Here is a 21,175-nt window from a genome sequence, read left to right as displayed (position 1 = left end):
AGTATTCAATGGAGTAATAATTTTTATTTTTAATGAAATGAATGTGCTTTATCTTGTGATTCATTGAAGAATTTTTATGATTTATTTATAGATTCGAAGTTTAGACTTTATTTTTTAAATAGAAAAATTACTTTAATCATCCTATAATTTAATTATTTTTATACTTATTTTTTGTATTTTAAAAAATTATGGTTTATATTCTTAGCGAGTCTAAGAACAACTAAACTATAGGATAGTTAGGGTAATTTTTTTAAAAAATTTATAATTCATGGATGGATATATAATTTATTTTTTAAGCTTAAATTTTAATTTTATAAAATTGATTTAAATAAGAAATTAGATTAGTTCATTGAATAAATGTTGAGTGGAGAAAGTCCTTCGAAGCATGATGAATTTGAACATTTTAGATGTTCAAATTCATCATTTATTACAAAAATGATACTCCCTTTTGTCCTAAATCGTTTGTCCATGTTTTTATTTTAGGATGTCCCCAAAAAAAAGTTGTTCATTATGAATTGTATTTATTTTAAAAAAATTAAAAATAAAATTAAAGACTATAAAATTTTTAAAAAATTCAAATAATAAGGTAGGTTTTATAACATTTATTTGCCCAAACAATTACGTGGACCATGATTAACCTAAATGGAAGAGAATAAATATGATTCTTATAAGTAAATTCATATTATAAAAAATTTCATATGTTGAATGATAAGCCGCTAATATAAATTGTATTGCGGTTTAAAAGATGTTGGTTAAAATTTAAATTATTATTTTTTATTTAAAATTATGTTTAAAAAATTTATATTTTTATATAATTTTAGGTTGTTATAGTGCTGTTGTTAAAAATAATTTTTTTAAAAAATAATTCTTATAATCCCAAAAACAAAGGAAACATCTCACTAGCTATGGTATTATTTAACTCAAGAATCTGAAAAAAAAAAAAAAAAAGCTGCAAAGGCAAAAAAGAAAATTCTTGGCAATTGTACTGTAAGAAAAAAGAAGAAGAAAGATGAGACACTTTAATCGCCAATAGGAGAAGGCGAAAGAAGATAGGCAAGGCCCGTGGGACCCTATGTGAAAGGGGTCCGTACCATATTTCATTTTCAATTTTTCCTTTTGAATGAAGTGGTGAGCAAAATGATTCTTGGACAGAAAGCACTCCACATTGCTCTAAACTTCGGTCATCATCATGAATCCAAGGAAATTCGAACACTACAAGTTTTTTGTGTCATCTTCACCTTGACTTCCAGTTCAAAACAAGAACAGTCTACGATAGAAAAGGGACAGACAAGGAGATGATTTTTGATGCTTTTAATGATCTACGACTGCACTTAAACTGGGTCCCTTAGCTTCTGTTGGGAGTGACCACTGACCACAGAGTTCAGATTACACACAGCTTTATAGAAAGAACCTGCAATTTACTCTGTCCCTCATGCTCTGTGATGCCCAGAAGGCATTACCTTAGAAGATGTGCCAATCTGGAGAATCAACAAAATCATTGGAGCTAGAACAGTATCACCCTTGAGAAAAAAATCGTACTTTTATTCCCCCATCTTTTAAGACCACAAGTGGAAGCAACTTGCATGGACTAAACATAATAAATTATGGACAACCACTGCACAATGTGATTTGGATTGAATGAATACTAATAACAAGACCTCCCATGCTCCCATGCTGAATCATCTATTGTTGATGATGATGATGCTGCTGCTGCTGCTCCTGCCTTCCCTTCCTAGCATTTACAACCGTTTGTTCATGAGAATCACAAACTTGGGTCTTGAACTTGCACCCAAACCTCCTTGTCAGGGACCCTCTCCACCCTCCATTGTTACCACGCGGACCCTCCTTATCAATCTTATCAATCACCTTCTTCATAGTTGAACATTCTCGTTCAAGCTGATGCACCCTAGTCCTCATGCTGTCCATGTCTAGTCTCAGCACTTGATTTTCCCTCACTGCTGCCCTCCAAGTGTTACTGGTACCCTCCTGCATTGCTTCTGCTTCTACCTCTGCCCCTGCTTCTGCCTCTGCCTCTTCCTCCCTCCGTCTTAGCATGGATGGCCTTGCAGGATCAGCTTCAGCCGCAATCAATGTCCCTGCAATTGCGTGGCGCAGCTGTAACTGCTCGAAAAACAAAACTTGAACCACCGCACGCAATGGCAGCCGCTCATTTTGTGCTGCGTGAGTGCACGCTTCTAATGTGAGCTTTTGACAATCCATTACTCCACATATCTTCTCCCGCTCCGCCTCTGATATCCATGGATGGGCCTTCGAGAATAAAGAAATAAAGACTTCATTGCTGGGAAGCATAAATTTCCTTACAGTAATTATTATAACAGAATATTGAGCCTTGGATTGTACCAACAAAACAACTTGACTATGTACTGCAATTTTTCTCTATAGGATTTTGTAATTCGCATTAACGTAGTACTAAATCTCAGGGATAGTGACATCATAACAACTTCATCTGCCTATGATTTGCAAAACTGTATTCCTGGTTGTAATATCTCATTGCACAATTAAATATATAAATAATATAATGGGGAATTTGTTACCTTGAGATAGACATCTACAGCTCGGTAAAGGCCATCATCAAAGAGTCTAGCTTGCTCCGGTAGTGAAATTGCAAGATTATGGAATCTATCAGGCTTTAAATTTGCATCTGATGCAATCTCAGCAAGATAGCCATCAATTAGTTTACCAACAAGCATTAAAGTGGGTGATCTCACATTGCTATCTCCACCATCCTCGCCGGCTTCAATCTCACCTACATTTCTCTCTTCTTGAAGTCCATCCAAGAAGTGGCCTAAAATTCTCTCCAAGCAATCCACATCATATAATGTCTCATTCAAATATGAATAGCTAGGAATCAACAAATCATCTAGTGTAGCTTGCTCCAGTTGCAACCCGATTTTCTTCTCCAAAGTGGACCGACACTCTTCAGCTGCATTTAGTATGTTAGCAGTTCTTAGCAAACCAAATAAGAACCTTGTAGCTGTGGAAGATCTAGAACTTCTGTGCAATGGAAGATTGGAAACAATAGTCTCCAACACTTCCCTTTGTCCACCCTCTGAAGCAATTGAAGATGATGAAGAAGACGGCTTCCTACTTAATCTTGATATGCCCGGAATGTGCTTCTTGGCATAGTACATTAAACAACTCTCTAAAATCTCCGGATTCAGATCTCGCACTTTCATAGCCAAAATCAATCGCTTAAACAATGGCATGCCCAAAAGTGCCAAATCTTCAAACCAAGAATCCGCATTATTGCTTCTAGCACCACCTCCTTTTCTACGTACCGCGGATTCAATCCCATTCCACAGGGCCTGATTGGAACTGGCTTTGATATTCTCATTTGCTGCTTCGCTAACCGGCCAGCCAAATAAGGCTGGATCGGCAGAGGATGCTCTGGAAATAATGGAATCAATGCATCTCTCTGTAATGCCTAAACTTTCCGCCAGTGCCATTACCCGCTCGCAAGATTTTAAGGCCTTAATTGACTCCTTGAGACTTTTGAGTACAGAATGAGAGAAAAACCTCTCTGTCTTGGAAATTAAATTATCTTCTGAATATTCTTCCATCATTTCAAGAAACTCTCCGGCACAGCGAAGAGGAGCGATGATAGATGAGTTTAAGTCTACCTTTACGCCGTAGCAAAACTTGGCAGCCATCTCAAACGTTTCAGAGCCGCCTGGGAAATCAAGGAGAGAAATCTGACAAAGAATTTCTTCAATTTCATCTCTTTCTTCTTCTGGTTCTTGTTGGTCATTCCTTTGGGTTTCTTGCTCTGTTATTAGTTGATGAAGCTTTCTGCTTTTTGACATCAGAGGAAACTAAACCACCAGACAGAGAACACAGAGCCACTAGTAAGCAAGCAAGCAAGAAAGAAAGAAAATGACTTGAACATGGAATATAACTAGAAGGGCCATGCTTTACCTTGTGGAGGTGAAAGGTCATATCTTCTACTTCAATCACAATATCACTTGGCAGCCCAGTTGTGCAAAACCTGCAAGAAAGAAAAGAAAAGAAAAGGCATTGGAGAAATTGTCATTCAGTCTTTGTTTGAAACATGGGCAAGAAAAGACTAATTTGTGCATTGCTAATCAACTAACCATGCTTGTCCTTTAGAGCTAGGCTTCTCAGCAGCCATTTCAGTTCTCAAGAAAACCTGCTGCTTCTTGTGAGACGGAAATTTCTCAAAAACTAAGCTAGATCCATGAGAAGAGAGGGAAGGAGTGTTTGAAGGTTTTTGGCATGAAAGTGTGAGAATGAATGAAAGGACAGAATGTCTGTATGTCGCTTGTAAGTTTATGTTTAGGGCTAAACTAATAGTGTGACAACAGAGTGGCAAAGCAAGGAAAGAGAGACTGGGAATCCAACAGCTCAAAACGGACAAATAAAGTCCTTGAAGGTTTTTTCCAGTAACATCATCATTCTTTTTTTTAATCGAAATTTCTTTTGCTTTTTCATCTTTGAATGAGATCAGAATCTTAACCACTCCAACTCAGAACTCCTTCTCTTGTAGTATAAAGGAAGTCTTTTGGAAGAATTTTCTTTCGTACACTTTAAAATGACCATCACCATCATCCATTGCCATTGCTTGCCAACTGGGGCTTTTTTGCGTAAATTATGGTATATTTGTTTATATTTATTCATTAATCCTTCGTGGAGCTATCCATGTAACTTTCTTTGAAAACATGTTTTTTATTTAAAATAATATTTTTTTAGATGATTTTAATATCTTACTAATATATTAATATATTTTTAATTAAAAATTACTTTTAAAAAAATACTAAGTATTAGCAAGTATACTGAGAAAGTATTTAAAAATATAAATTGTTTTTCGTTTGAAAATATATTAAAATAATTTTTTTATTTTTAAAATCTTATTTCCTTTTACTTGAATTGTGTCAATAGTCACATGCTATGTCTGGAAACTTGATCAACACGCGCCCACCTCTAATTGTTTAATCAAATGTTAGGAGGGTATTTAAAATGAGAATTAAAGGAACAATTTTTAATTATTAACTCAAATTCAAAGCATCTTAATTATAATATTATTGAAGCGTTCGAGGAGGAGGTGTTAGTTTGAATGATAAGTGAGCTTATTCCTTGCATTATTATCTAGAATTCCTTACATTATTAAAAGAAGTATTTTTAAGAAAAATTAATTTTTTTTATTTTAAATTAATTTTTTAATATATTTAAATCGTTTAAAAATAAAATATAAAATATATTTTTAAAAATAAAAAGCTTTAGAAAACAATGATTTCAGTCTAATAAACGATGACTCACGGGCTTAACAGTTGTTCACAGCAAAGCAAGAGGAAGATGATATAATAATTGCAATTGGATTTGATAGTCATTTGGGTCCTTTATTTTTCTCCTTTTGGGGGCTAATAATATCCTAATCAAAAGTGTTGAAAGCAGACGAAAAGTGTAGAAGACACAAGACAAGCCCCTCCTAGATGGGCCACTAATTGGGAGGTTACAGCACCGTAACAATGGCTGCCCGACTGAGATGCAAGGCATGAATCAGAGCTTAACCCGATAGGGACGCTTGAGAGGGAGGAATTTTGAAATATATGCTGTCCAAGATTAAATTAATAAATGGGGGTCCATACTTAAGATTCATCCTGTGATTTTATGCAGGAATAAATGGTCACATGGAGACGATGACCCACATGAAAAGAGAGGCAAACAACTCCACAATTTCAATTTTGGCTGATTTTCTTGAATTTCTTAGCTTGTTGATAGTAATGGTTCTCCACTTCTTGAAATCCAGGTCTGAAAACATGGCGCTCACTTTCAATTAGGGCATCATATCTGCCGTCTCACCATACCTTCATTTATGACCATATTGATGACTTGACTGAGAATCGTTATACCATAAATGTCCTCATCAATCAACACCTAATATTTGCGATGTTCCGGGGTGTTTAGGGCAGTGATAACTATTGTTTTTAAAGTATTTTTTATTTTAAAATATATTAGTATGTTAAACCAATTTAAAAACACTAAAATAATTAATTTGAAAAAGAAAAAAACAAAATAAAAATCAAATTTTTAAAAAACTCCGATTGAAACACTTTTTAAACATACCTGAATTCATTCTACTCGGCTTGGTTGGTCAATTTATTGACCAGTCAAGCTAATAGTTAATTCAAATTGGGTTTTATATTAAACTGGTTCGGCCAAAAATTCCGACAAGATTCAATTTAAGTAAGTATGCAGCTTTGAATTAGCTAGGTTTTATAATAATGACTGATATGGCAGTAAGAAGCAAAAATGTTTCTGCTGGTTGCAGTAGCTAAATTTGAACTGTCTAAGAGTCACATTTCACATTTGTGGCTTTGACCACAACAACGAGGTCCACGTGGTTACTAATTTTTGGTCTCATTAAACATCATTAAGTTCTTAATATTTTGGATTTAAAATAAAGCTTTATGAACTTAAGAAGGACACGTGTTGGCATTTGGTTGAAACTCTGATCAAGTTTCACAGATGACCACATTTAGTAGTTGAATTTTATTCTTTATGAACTAGAAGTGGGTTTAGGGTTTAGGTTGACATTAAGAGCTTGAGTCTCAGTTTAATTAACTTTGTAGTTATGTTTTAAAGTATTTTTTATTTTTTTAAAAATAGATAAATTATATATTGAAATTGAATGAAAAAAAAAAAGAGGATGTGATTTCAATCATAAACAGGGAAGAATGCAGTCCAGGAAAGGGAGGGAAAAGATGGAAGACATTGAAATTGAAAGAAAGGAAGGAAAAAAAAAAAAAAAAAGAGGATGTGATTAGTGAGTAGTGTGGTAATGATCAAATAATTAAAAAACTTTAGACATAGAAGGACAATGATGGCAGAAATAGTGGCCATGGAAAGAAATAAAATAAACAGGCAGACCTCATTTGAACAGGGGTGTTTGGAACAGTTATATATATTGTTTTTTAAAATATTTTTTTTAGAAATTAATTAAAATAATATATATATATATTAAAATATTTATTTTTAATACCAGCATATTAAATAATTATAAAAAATATTAAAATTAACTTCAAGCAAAAAAAATTAAAAATTTCTTAAAAAATTATTGTACCGTGTTCGCAAACACACACTGGAGAAAATAATTGCAGCTGAATGGATTTTGATTGAATGGATTTTGAAAGGGAAGGGGTAAAATGGATAATTGCTTTGTAAAAGTGGACTTATGGAGCCCTTTGTTTCTTACATTCACATGCTTTGATGACTAATCATTAGACAAAATACACAACAGAATGGTAGCAAGCTGCTTCGTTATGGACACACAATTGTCCGTGTTCTTGGTGTTTTCTAGTCCTGTGGCGCTCAAGGACAGCAAGATCCAAGCCAAATATTTGCCTAGGTCAGGCTATTATGCTCTTGGGCTATATAAGGTAGGTGGGTCACATTGTTGTTTACTTCGAGAAATGAGAATATCACAAGCGCTACCTCCTCCCACCAACTCGAGGCGAGGGCACCTTCATCTTCCCTAGAACCTCGCATGGCCACTTAAATTTCAAGTTCTCTGTCTCACACCCATTAATGCTTTGCTGTTGCCTCTCAAAAGGCAACTGGTTTTGTTTTTTTATTTAAAAAAAGATTGCACAGCACAAAACCCATGACAAGATCATCCAAAAACCTTACAAATTAAACCCTAGAGAGTAGTTAAGTTTGATTCTTTATTAATTACTGCATACATTCAGAAAAGAAAATAAGAGAAAACCCAGGTTGCCCGATGCGACATTGACCATAATCAGAAGATATATATATAGCAGAGCTTGGACGAAAATGGAACGTAGGAGCAAGCAACGGTATCCATTATTCATGCACAAACACAACATGACTCTTTATTGTAACGTAGTGCTCTCTCCCCAGCATTCATCCTTAGGAGTTCCGAGTGACTGCAACAGGAAAGCTACATCAGGAGACCTTTTACTTGGCAGATTTTATATCCCCAAGATAACAGGAAAAGAAAAGGCATGAAATAAATTGATGTGTATAAAAAATAATCAAAAGATTAAATCCTTTTCCTTCTTTTTTTATATCACATCATGTCCCGTTAATAATTGAATATAAAGCCAAGATTCCATGTTCGGTAACCACCATTGATGATGATCTCAGTTTCAACTACTACAATAATGAACTGATTATATAAAAAAAAAAAAATCAATCACAGTAATCAATACATGGAGACGATGCATGCAATTTTAGATACGTATAACATGATGCAAGAATACTTAAATATAAATGAGAAAATTATATGAGACCTAACCATATGTATAGCTCTTAACATTATCTACTTGATACCTTGAATCTGATACAAAGATCATGAAATCCCATTAGCTGCAAAGCTATTGCTGACAATAAAATTTGTAGATAATACAGAATTCATGCGTGCCACCATTAAAAAAATGGGGGATTAAAATCTTGGATGAGTCACTAATTGCACGCATAATCCAACATATCTAGTATGATAAGCAACGCAATTAATGTCATTAAAATACTGACCTAGACACGCCACCATCTGCGATGAGGCCTTGCATCTAAAAAATAATTACAATCAAGATATTTACAAGAAATTAACCATTTGAATAGGCTTCTAGTATAATTCACTGCAAAAGTTGCAGATATACCTGCAGCCGCCTTCGTAGCTGAATTAGCCGATAAAGCTCTATATGGTTGTTGCTCGGCAGCTGTCTCCTCCGTAAGGATGACAACCCCCGGCCATGGCTTGCACGTGCAGTGCTTTCCCTTCTCTATGCCCGCATAGACGGCGGTGAGGTGGTTGCCACACCCACCCCAGGAATATTTATTGCATTGCTTGCACGTTACTTTGTAGCACATGGTTTTAGTTGTTGTGGACGCAAGAACTTGTATGTTATCGATGCTGCTTCCTTTCTCTTATACTGTAAGGTAAACGAAGTGTCCACTGTGATGGCATAAGATACCTTCTAGAAACACAAAACGTTCAGGCTAGAAGACAATAATTACGATTTAGTTATTTTACCATTAATTGCTCATGCGAATGCTTCCTGAGGACGAAATTTCCATTACTCTTGAATAATTAATAGTGTTCTTAAGGGTGTTTTAGAAATCTTCTTTTTAATGTTTGGTTATGTTTTAGCAATTTAAATCAATACTCTTAAAAAAAGATTCTGAACTTTAAAACTGATTTGATATTTGGAATTGAATTCAATTCCAGTAATTCTAAATAGCATATTAAATAAGCAAACTAGAAATTAGAGAATTTAATTCCTTTCTTTCCCTCTTATCTTGCTTTTGATGATGCCAGCCACGAAAGCAAGTATACGTATTGTTAAATCATGTTTTTTAAAAAAGTTGATTTTTTGTTTTTTTATGATTTTGATGTATTAATATTAAAAATAAAATTTTAAAAATAAAAAAATAATAATATTTTAATACATTTTTAAATAAAAAAATACTTTTTTAAAAATTACTATTGTTATCTCAACTACCCGGAATAAAATTAACTTTAACCTAGAATAAATGCTGGGAAAGCATCATTAATGCTCTACATCTTGAAAAATACAAGAGCATATGCCGGTTAAAGCTATGAGGACATTGAATATATATGCATTTTCAGTAATGATTTATGAAAATCACAAAGGAATTTGTGTTTCTAAAATTATAAAGAAATGTTAGAAAAAAAATAAAAAAAATATCATAATCATGAGTTATTACCAGCGATGGTCCTCATCTTCATTCCTAGCATCACTTATTACTTGTGGTGGCGCAGCCTCTAATTTGACTTCACATTATCAGCTCCTTTCAGCCACAATTCCCAACTGCAACGTGATGATGGAATCACACTTCCATCTAAGGTTGCTGCTGTTCCATAATTAAAAAAGAAAAGAAGATCATTAATAAACAAAACTAAAAAGATTAGTTTTTTACTGTTTTTGTCCTTCATCGTCACAACCAGTTACAGATGTCAGACTTATGGTGCAAAATTGTATTTTCATAGAGTAGAATCAATTTTTTTTATATTTTTTTTAATGATAAAATAATTTATTTATTGCTTAAATTAAAAAAAGTTAAATTGACACACAAGGGTATTGTAGTTAAATTGCTGCAGTATTCTTGAAGGCAACTATTTTAAAGATGCCGTTCAAAGGTTTTTTGGTTTTTTATTTTATTTGACACAATAAAATAATTATATTGCTCTTAAAGGTAAAAAATTTAAAATTATAAAGGAGGTATATTTGTATTTTTATAATGGTTTTTCAGTTATAATCAACTTGAATAAGAGGCAATCCATTCTTTTAACAAATACAAAATATTAATAAAAAAACAATTAGCACGTGCAATGAATGTTCCGGCAAGTAGTTGGGGGCATGTGGTGTCATACGGTGGCAAAAAACATTCAACCTCTATATCGTCTAAAATGTATGGTGATGACGCAATTGATGAGGTGGTGGTCGTGGTGATATTCATGACAATTCACAACGATTAACTTTCCCTCCTTTTTTTCTCGCCTGTCCCTAAGCATTTTATCTCATTAAATTTAATTCTTATTTTTTATAATTATTTTTTATATATATATTTCACATTATCAGTTTGTTTGTTTTTATATTTCAAAAATACTTTTGTTTTATTTTTTTCTTTGTTTCAATTTTTTTGTGTATTCAGATTATCTTATCTTGGTGTGTTAATATTAAAATAAAAAATATTATTTTAATATATTTAAAATAAAAAATATTTTAAAAAGAAACCGATATGAAGATATAAACAATTCTTAGAAGATATCTATGGATAGGGGTGAATAAAAAATCGATTAAACCAAAACAAAAAAAAACCAAACCATGAAAAAAAAACAGATTAAACTAATTAGAATATTTAAAAAAAATATTTAGTTTGGATTCAGTTTTGATTTTATAAGTCTAAAACTGAAAACCTTAACTAAACCGAAACCAATCCATCAGAAAGTCCAAAAAAAAACTAAAAAAACAAAATAGATTTTTGTTTTTAATATAAAATAACTAAATCAAATCGAAATCATTTGGTTGAGTTTCAGTTTGTAATATAAAATAACTTAATCGAAATCGATCAATTAGAACTGATTTTGATTTATAATTGTTTTCGTAGATAAAACCAAGTTAAATAAAAAATGATTATCCTACCAAAGTTGTTCACAGCAAATCAAGAGAAAGATGATAGAATAATTGGATTTGATAATCATTTGGGTCCTTTATTTTTCTCTTTTTTGAGGCTAATAATATCCTAATCAAAAGAGTTGAAAGTGGACGAAAAGTATAGAAGACACAAGACAAGCCCCTCTTAGATGGTTCACCAATTAGCAGGCTACAACACCATAACAATGTCTGCCCGACTGAGATGCAAGGCATGAATCGGAGCTTATATTGAAATTGAATGGAAAAAAAGAGAGAGAAGAGGATGTGATTTCAATCATAAACAGGGAATTATACAGTCCAGGAAAGGGAAGAAAAGGATGGAAGGAGGGTTTCCACTATCCACAAGGAAGACATTGAAATTGAATGAAAGAAAAAAGAAGAAGAAGAAGAGGATGTGATTAGTGAGTAGTGTGATAATGATCAAATAATTAAAAAACTTTAGGCTTAAAGCGACAGGGACGGTGATGGTTATGGTAATGGGAGAAATAGTGGCTATGCAAAGAAAGAAAACAAACAGTTAGACCTCACTTGCCGGACCGACAGGTATTTGTAACAGTGATAAATATTGTTTTTTTAAGAAAAAATTGCTCGAAAATTCAACAAAATATTATTATTTTTTAAAAAATTTATTTTTAATAACAAGCTGCTTCGTTATGGACACACAATTGTTCGTGTTCTTTGTGTTTTCTAGTCCTCTTGCGCTCAAGGACATCGCTCCTCTTCACCGGCAGCCATTCAGTCTTTATCATTAACGGCTTCTCTTCATCGTATGTTGATTTTACCTTCAAAATATAAAACTCCAAAAGTTGATTTTGCCCTGTAATTGTATATTCCCCTGTAATTACAGCTTTTGATTTTGCCCTGTAATTGTATGTTGATTTTGCCGGTCATGTAATCTGTATATTTATAATGTTTTTCTATTCCTTGAATTGAATTGATGGAATGAATTAAATGGAATTGATGAAATGATTTTGAATGTTTTTCTGTCCATTTATACTGTGGAGTGTGGAGTCCAAACTTAGTCTCACGTACGTGTTCTTGTAAACTTTTCCATTATCAATCGTTGGACTGCTGCTATCACATATATATATATATATATATATATATATATATATATATATATATATATATATATATGCGCCTTATGAAAGGAAAAGGTCTAAAGTTTTAGTTTACAAAAAGGAAAGGTCTGAATTCTTTAGTTTTTCAAAGCGTTAGAAATAATAATCATAAATGACTATAAATAAATAAATAAATTCCATGTCTTTTACCCCTTTTTTTCCTTTGTATTAAACTGTATAGTTAAGTTACATGCTTACTATAGCACATATCAAATTTCTTAATATGCAATTTTAATGATATTTACATGTAACACCATGACGCATGCAATTCCAGTTATCTAAGGAAACAAGAAATTGTTGTTCATCAAAGAGGGGAGGATAATCCTCTAATTATTTTTTAAAGGTGGAAGTCACGATATTTCTTTTATCTAAACCATGCATATGCGACCAGAACCAGCAGGAGAAGATTCAAAATAAATGAAGGCCATGACTAATTAATTGTATTGAGGATGACTAGGTTTGGATTTGCCCTTAATTTTAACTACTTCTTATGATAGACTTTGATTATTTCTTTCCACACTCACAGTATAAATGGACTGTTTAATTGAATTGAATTATTTTTTTGTTAATATATTTTAAAAAATTTTATAATTTTATAATTCGAGTTTGTTTTTTAATTTTTATACCATGTTAAAATCACAATTTTAACATCCTTGATCTTTATTTACTTCGAGAAATGAGAATATCACAAGCGCTACCTCCTCCCACCACCTCGAGGCGAGGGCACCTTCATCTTCCCTAGAACCTCGCATGGCCACTTAAATTTCAAGTTCTCTGTCTCACACCCATTAATGCTTTGTTTTTTTTAAAAAAAAAGATTGCACAGCACAAAACCCATGACAAGATCATCCAAAAACCTTACAAATTAAACCCTGGAGAGTAGTTAAGTTTGATTCTTTATTAATTACTCCATACATTCAGAAAAGAAAATAAGAGAAAACCCAGGTTGCCCGATGCAACATTGACCATAATCAGAAGATATATAGCAGAGCTTGGACGAAAATGGTAGGAGCAAGCAACGGTATCCATTCTTCATGCACAAACACAACATGACTCTTTATTGTAACGTAGTGCTCTCTCCCCAGCATGCATCCTTAGGAGTTCCGAGTGGCTGCAACAGGAAAGCAACATCAGGAGACCTTTTACTTGGCAGATTTTATATCCCCAAGATAACAGGAAAAGAAAAGGCATAGAATAAATTGATTTGTATAAAAAATGATCAAAAAATTGGGGGATAAAAATCTTGGATGAGTCACTAATTGCACGCATAATCTAACATATAAAGTATGATAAACAATGCAATGTCATTAAAATACGTACCTAAACACAACACCATCTGCGCTGATGCCTTCCATCTAAAAAAACAACAAAGATATTTAGAAGAAATTAACCATTTGAATAGGTTTCTAGTATAATTCACTGCAAAAGTTGCAGATATACCTGCAGCCTTGGTAGCTGAACCTGGTAAAGCTCTATGTGGTTGTTGCTCGGCAGCTGTCTCCTCGGTAAGGATGACACACCCCGGCGACGACTTGCTCTTGCAGTGCTTTCCCTTATCTTCGCCCGCGGGGAGGTCGTTGCCCCACCCACCGCAGGAATAATCACTGCTAATTTGCTTGCGCGTTGCCATGTTGCAGTCCTCCATGGACGTTTTAGTTGTTTAGGACGCAAGAACTTGTATGTTATCGATGCTGCTTCCTAATTTCTCTTATACTGTAAGGTAAACAAAGTTGCCACTGTGATGGCATAAGATACCTTCTAGAAACACAAAATGTGCAGGCTAGAAGACAATAATTACGATTTAGTTATTTTACCATTGCTCATGCGAATGCTTCCTGAGGACGAAATTTCCAAAACTCTTGAGAAATTAATAGTGTTCTTAAGGGTGTTTTTAAAATATTATTTTTAATGTTAATTCAAAGGGAATTATTGTAGAGGGTTTTTCATTTAATTTATGTTTGGTTATTTTAATTTCAAATAAAATTCAAATCAATACTTTAAAAAAATTCTAAACTAAAGAATTGATTTGATATTTGGAGTTGAATTCAATTACAATAATTCTAAATATCATATAAAATAAGCAAACTAGAAATTAGAGAATTTAATTCCTTTCTTTCCCACTTATCTTGCTTTTGATGATCCCCCGCCACGGTAGCAAGCATACGTACTAGGTGTTTGGGAGTTTTTTTTTTTATTATTATTTTATTATTTTTATTATTTTTAATCGTTTTAATATGTTAATATTAAAAATATATTTTAAAAAATAATTTTTAATATTTTCACGTACACCTGTAAAGTGTGAGGAGAATAAACCTTTACCCTAGAATAATGCTGGGAAAGCATCATTAATGCTCTACATCTTGAAAAATACAAGAGTATATGCCGGTTAAAGCTATGAGGACATTGAATATATATGCATTTTCAGTAATGATTTATGAAAAACACAAAGGAATTTTTTTTAAAAAAAAATTGTGTTTCTAAAATTATATAGAAAGGTTAGAAAATAAATATATCACAATCAGGAGTTATTACCAGCGATGGTCCTCATCTTCATTCCCGGCATAGTTATGAAAACCGGTTTGAAAATTAACCTGATTAAAAAGCTGAGTCTCGGGTTTTATGAGTCAACCCGAATTAATCTGGAAAAATTAAAAAAATATTTAAAATTTTAATATTTTATATGAAACTTTTTTAAAAAAAATCAATGTAAATATAGGCTATATATATGGTAAATAATGAAGTTTAAAAAAATATTTTAAAAAGTTTTTTATCCCACATTAAAAAAATATTATGTTAAGCTTTTAAGTTAAAGTATTTAAACAAAAAAAAAATTTATCCCACGTTGAAAAAACATAACTTTTTTTCTTGGGAACATAGAGTATATATACTAATGGGTTTCAAATCTTACATTAAAAAAAAAAACACCGGGTCTCGTTTGGGTTCGTCCAGGTCGCCCGGGTCATGGGTTGACCAGGTTTTGCCAGGTTGTTGCCCCGGCCGGTCTTTTATTAAACTCGGACCAGTCTAACTACCAGGTCGGGTTTAATAACCAGGTTCCTAGCATCACATTATTACTTGGGTTATTCAGGTGTGGTTTAGTCGAGTTAATTTGGGCTGACTCAGTTTTTTTCATGTTTTTTTTATTGATTTAACTTTATTTTTTTTCTGTTTTTTTTAATTTAATTTTTTTTCATCCAAATATCATATGATGGTGGGTTCCTAATTTTACTCAACTTTTTTCTATCTTTGATATATCTTTATTTGAAATTGATTCATTTGATTTTAGATTAGTGAGCCTTAAACTTTATGATTAATTAAGTTAATTCAAATTGATTTTAATTATTATCACTTGACTATTTATTTTTACATTAGTGCGAAACCCCCACTAGGCATCATTCTAGTAGTAGTTACATGACCCGCGCGATGTCGCGAGTTTTTTTTTGCATAAAAAATATATAAAAAAACTAAAATTTAAAAGTGTTAGGTTTTTCTGCAAAGCTATACCTAAGAGTCTTGGGTTTGGCTGCAACGATTGATTTAAAAGTAATATTTATAATATTTATAATAACATTAAACTTGCATGATTCAAGTTTAAGTAAGCCTGGCTGCAACACCGGACCCAAGAATATTGGATGTGAGTTTGGCTATAAGGTCGTGTCATAAAAGTGTGATAATTAAATAGATTAATTAAAAAGAAAAAAACAAAGAAAAAAACCAACAGGAAAAAAAAACTAATGAAGAAAAAAAAATCTGAATTAATTAAGTTAACCCTTCAAATCAAGTTAACCCGTAAAACTTGGGATTCGCGTCATGAAAGTTTTTTTAAAAAAAATTGACGGGTTTACCCAGAATTAACTGGATTAACCCATCAAACCAAGTTAACTCATCAAGCTCAGGATACATGTTATGAAAATCTGATAATTAAATAGAAAAAAATTTAACATTAACAAACTAAACTAAACGAAAAAAATTAATTAAAAAGAAAAAAAATCCAGGATAACTCGTCAAATCAGGTTAACCCATCAAACTCAGAAATTGTATCATGAAAATCTGATAACTAATTAAAAAAAATTAACATTAACAAATTAAATCAAATAAAAAAACAAAATAAAAAAACAAAATAAAAATATTTTTATAATATAATATAATATTATAATAATATAATATATTAATAAATAAAAGGCGTGCGGAAGCTGCAGTAGTTTCCCCACGCCTTTTAGAGTATAACTTAATAACATAATCCACTAATCCAACAAAGTGGTTTCCCAATGACAACCACATAGCTCTGTTTCATCTGACCAGACACCATGTTCAACCCACGAAGAGAATCTTGCAGGCTCAAACCATATCCCTAAATGACTTCAAAAATTATCGCAACTAGAGCTGCTATAATTTCCATTCCTCACAACGGAGGATTATGGAGTCCGGAGCAATAGGTTTCCAGCAATCATCCATTGCTGACAGCAACCATGGCCTCGAAAGTAAAGTTTTAAGAGCAGATATCCTCTCCCAAAATGGATATCAAATATGGATGGTAATGGTATCAAATATGGATTAAAACGGTCCATTTCTTCCCAAAATTAATGAAGTGTGTTAGTATAACTGAAATATAGGCAAAGCTTTTACAAGATGCTAAAAGAGTACTGCTCTCCAAAGTCATATCACAGAAATAATATAGGAAAGTTACTGCCACCTACATGGCAGATAGCGCATTAACACTGCTCTATACAGCAGTCACCAAGTAGGACCAATCCAGCAGCCCTCAAGGACCCATGACATCGATATTTGAATGGTTATATTTGGTCGTGCTAGAATCTTTAGCAGCTTGCACTATGATCATCAAATCACTGACCATTTAAATTCAGAACCGCTAAAAGGTTTTTCCATCCCCTTTGTCTGACGAGGGATCAGGAGTAGGTTTCTTCACTGGGCTTGATCCAGTCGAACCTGTACTGGTCAAAACTCGCTTAACTCCTCTTCCGACGACACCAAGATCTGTGACTCCAGAAGCCCCATTTGTGTGAGCAGTAGAAATGGTTGGCGAGTCAAAACCTCCACTGCTAGTAGCAGTACCCATCTGAGAAGAGCTCATGGCATTTGGAAAAACACTCTTCTCGCCTCCCTTTCCCTTAGCAGCTACCATTCCCAGGATTTCTGAGAGAATGGACTTTGGGTTCAGGACCAGCTGTTGTAGATCTTCAAGCTGAAAATACAAAGATGCACAGTTTAACTTAGGATGGTTTACATGAAATTCTAACACTTGCACAGAGACTAGCAGCACTTACCTTCTTTTCCAGCTCCCCAGACAGGCCAGTAAGCGTTTCAATCTCTGCTTCTTTATCAGTCACAGATTTATCAGCCTGCGTGTTAGACAACTGCTGGACACCCTCGTCTGATTCAGAAATAGCTGGTGTTGTGGCTGATTCTCCAGAACTCTTTAGTTCATTGATGAGTCGCTGCAACCGTGCCTTGCAAACTGATATAGCCTTCTGGCAATATGGGATTGCTTCCTGGGGCTTAGAGCCAATCTCCAGACACAAACATATCCGAAAATTTCTAAATTGCACAGTTAAAGCTGTGACAAAGTGAATAAGAAGATGGAATCCCTAAAACGCAAAAGTGGTTGGCCCAGACAAAGCACATGTGACTATCAGTAAATTTAACTGGACCCGGAGAATAAATAAACTGGCGATATGTAATCCTTACCATCCCAAGACAAGGGAGTATGTAAACCTTGAAAAGGATACAGTTCAGCTAAATGTCTACTGTCTGGTTCAACAAGCCTTTCTAAAATGGATAGTGACTTCTGGTAGTCACTGAGAGATGTTTCAATATCCTCTGCATGAAGCAAATAAAAAATACAACACACATTTAAGCCAAGCAAGAGGCAAAAAGAAACAAAACATAAATATTAGTAATGCATCCATTTATTTATATATATTTTTTTTAAAATAAAACCAAAAACATCCTCACCGTTGCAAATTTAAACTCAAATAAATGCATAAACAGACCTCTTTCCAGCGCAACTTCTGCCAGTGCTGATAGTATGTCAACTTTATCCATTGTGTCACCAGGGTGTTTTTCTGCAATTGCCCTCGCAACATCTAGCATTTTCCATGCCAAATCAAGGTCAGATTCCTCTTCATCTGCATCAGCAAGGTCGTCATCATCATCACTTCCCTCATGATCTTCTTCTTCATCTTTCCCATCAGAAGCTGTAACAGAATACAGACATAACAAAAAGAAATAATCAGACACATTTTAACCACAAGACTGATGCTACTACTAGCCCTATAAAACTAGAGATGGCAGCTTACGCCCAATCCCAGGCACCTTCCTGCCTTGGTGGAAGTTCAACAATCTTAGTGCATACAAAATCATTAGATCATTTACCATGAAAACCATCTCAAATACCATTTCCTTCATCCATGCTCCCAATAATTCTTTAATGGATGAATGTATGTGTGCATAGAGGAGGCAAGAATGTTAAAGGATAAAAAAATCATTGACAGTCATTTTGCTCAAGCATAACAAATTTAACGCAAATTCATGCAGACTGTTTTATTGTCAGAACATCAAGTACCTTGCAAACATGGACCCCATGCTTGTGTGGTGACAAAAATATGCAAAACATATGTTGCACTCCTTAAAGCATCAAAGGAGGCATAAATATCAAATGACACCATAAGTAGATGATTCTTTTAAACTAACAACTCCAAACCACAAAGATAGACCCTTTTAGAAAACAGGCACAAAAAATATCAACATATGTTTGAATTTCTAACGTTCAGGGTACAGTTTCTTCATTTTCACATATTTACACCCATTACTGATGGAGATTGCACCTACACGTCACAAATTGAAAGCAAAGAAATTGAATGTTGATAAATACCAACAAACATTAACAAAAAAGCAACCTGTTAACTACTATGACAACTTATGAACTAACATTATGAGCAACAAAATACTGATAATTATCAGCTGCACCTTCTGGATGATTAAAACCCCCATCTTCTCCAACATTACTAGAAGCAGAAGTAGTCGAAGATTCTCCATTTAAAACATTCTTACAAGCTGCATCTTTATCATCATTTTGTTTAGATTCACTATCCTTCTTAGGCACCATACCCAACGGATCAGCCTCCTCTTGCGCTTTATACAACAGTGCACGTCCATAATGATAGTATGAATTCACACATTCAAGTGCAAGCTCACCATGATGCAAAACCCTAACAAAATCAAAATTTAGAAAAATAAGAAAAACATTAGGTAAACTAAAGCTCCATCAAAATCTGCATAGATTTATTGGAGCAAAATCTCACTCCCAATTGCACAAATATCAAATTCATTCAGCACAAGTTAAACACTTCAGAAGTTCAAGTTCTTAGTTATGACCCCCAAAAATTTGTTATTATTTAAACTCCAGCACATTTTACCACTAAGATTCCCAAAATAACGTCGCCCTTCACTTTGCTCTTCTTAAACGTGAAGGTCTTAATTATATAAACCCTAAAACCCCAATTACCTAAACGACTTTTGAGAAATACCCATTTCATAAACATCAAATTCTTTCGATTAAAGTAGAAAATTCTGAAACTTGACAAATAAAATTTACACATTCTATCTGCAAATTTCTCCCCAAATTAACCACATTTTTAATAAGTAAAGCTCCACCGTAAAAAACCCCTTAAACCAAAACTACTAAAAACCATCGATAGAACAGAGATTTGACTAGTTAAGTGCAATGTTCGACTAATCAAAACCAAAATTAGACAATGAAATGAAAACCCTAACCTGATTTCAAGGGCACGGCTAAAGCATTCTACCGCTTCACTGAAGTCATTTTCTTTAAGCGCCGTAGATCCTTTCTCTAATAACTCAACAGCGAAATCCAGAGACTTCTCTGGGTTTGAAGTTTCTCCATTGTTGTCATTGCAGGTGGAGTCGGCAGTTACGTCATGAGAGGCAGTAGTGACTTCGACTGAGGCTTGGGTTTCTGAGGCGGCGGTTATTGAGGATTCCGGAGCCATGATTTTTGTTGTAGTAGAGAAAAATGGAGAGGGAGAGGAAGTAGGAGGAGGTTTAGCGTGCTTTTAAAAATGGCTTGTTGTGGCGGAAAAGATGATTTTGACGAGTGAGGTGTCGTCCGTGGGAAATCGGGCTGTTAATAAAGAGCAAGCAGGATCGTTTTTTTTTTTGGTTGTTTGATTGTAATTGTGGTTATTTTTAAAGTATATATTATTTAAAAATATATTAAAAATATATTTTTTTAAAAAATTATTTTTAAAATTTATGCATTAAAATATCAGAAAATATAAAAAAATATTAACTTGAAATAAAAAAATTAATTTTTTTCAAAAATACTTTTAAAATAAAAAACAAACAATTATTTATTTGAATTTGAATTTAGACTGTTAAAATAAATGTTTTTTTAAATTTAAATTATTTCATTTTCATGTAGTATTTTTGTTTTTCAAGTTTTAAGAATATTAATTTATATGTCGAGTGAATTAAATATTTGTTTGACTAAACACTTTTTATTTTTAATTATAATTTTAAAATTATAATATATGAGTTATAAGTTAGAATTTATAAGTGTATTTGACTAAAAATGACTTATAATAACTTTTTTTAAAAAAAACAACAAGGAGTATAAGTTAGATTTAATAAGTTAAAAGTTAAAATTCTTTATTTTTTAATTCAATTTTATAATAGATTTTTTATTTAAATCAAAGTTTTATTTCCAACCAAATATATTTTTGATTTTTTAAGTGGAAAATTAAAAAGAAAACGTAAATCAATTTGCAAAAATTATACGAAATTCATCCTTAAATGAGCTTTTCTAGTTGAATTAGTATCCTTTTCTTGATTTTTTTCTAG

General features: G+C 33.0%; 3 protein-coding genes across 4 annotated transcripts; all 3 read right to left on the bottom strand.

Moving 5' to 3' along the window:
- Positions 1-1,521: 1,521 nt before the first annotated feature.
- On the bottom strand, positions 1,522-4,575 carry LOC133673175 (BTB/POZ domain-containing protein At5g66560-like). Of its 2 annotated transcripts, none has more exons than XM_062093867.1 (4): positions 4,113-4,566; positions 3,937-4,006; positions 2,556-3,833; positions 1,522-2,268 (listed from the first exon to the last, which is right to left on the bottom strand). In XM_062093867.1, exons 1-4 carry the CDS (start codon positions 4,148-4,150, stop codon positions 1,684-1,686), a joined length of 1,971 nt encoding a protein of 656 aa, XP_061949851.1. In that variant the 5' UTR covers positions 4,151-4,566; the 3' UTR covers positions 1,522-1,683. The 2 variants fall into 2 exon arrangements, with proteins under 2 accessions (XP_061949851.1, XP_061949852.1); XM_062093868.1 differs by having other exon boundaries at positions 2,094-2,299; positions 4,113-4,575.
- Positions 4,576-7,683: 3,108 nt separating this feature from the next.
- Positions 7,684-14,858, bottom strand: LOC133672562 (uncharacterized). The gene is made up of 4 exons (XM_062093008.1): positions 14,828-14,858; positions 13,736-13,986; positions 13,616-13,650; positions 7,684-7,922 (listed from the first exon to the last, which is right to left on the bottom strand). Exons 1-4 carry the CDS (start codon positions 14,856-14,858, stop codon positions 7,844-7,846), a joined length of 396 nt encoding a protein of 131 aa, XP_061948992.1. The 3' UTR covers positions 7,684-7,843.
- A 1,987-nt stretch (positions 14,859-16,845) lies between these two features.
- Positions 16,846-20,449, bottom strand: LOC133672309 (uncharacterized). Its single transcript, XM_062092693.1, has 6 exons — positions 20,090-20,449; positions 19,283-19,524; positions 18,307-18,510; positions 18,043-18,133; positions 17,581-17,851; positions 16,846-17,498 (listed from the first exon to the last, which is right to left on the bottom strand). The coding sequence occupies exons 1-6, from the start codon at positions 20,323-20,325 to the stop codon at positions 17,166-17,168; spliced, it is 1,377 nt and encodes a 458-aa protein (XP_061948677.1). The 5' UTR covers positions 20,326-20,449; the 3' UTR covers positions 16,846-17,165.
- Between the last annotated feature and the right edge of the window lie 726 nt (positions 20,450-21,175).

This window comes from Populus nigra, chromosome 14, assembly GCF_951802175.1.
Source record: "Populus nigra chromosome 14, ddPopNigr1.1, whole genome shotgun sequence".
NCBI classification, from domain to species: domain Eukaryota; kingdom Viridiplantae; phylum Streptophyta; class Magnoliopsida; order Malpighiales; family Salicaceae; genus Populus; species Populus nigra.
Note: the sequence above shows the minus strand (reverse complement) of the source record. Positions and strands in the feature narration are given on the sequence as shown.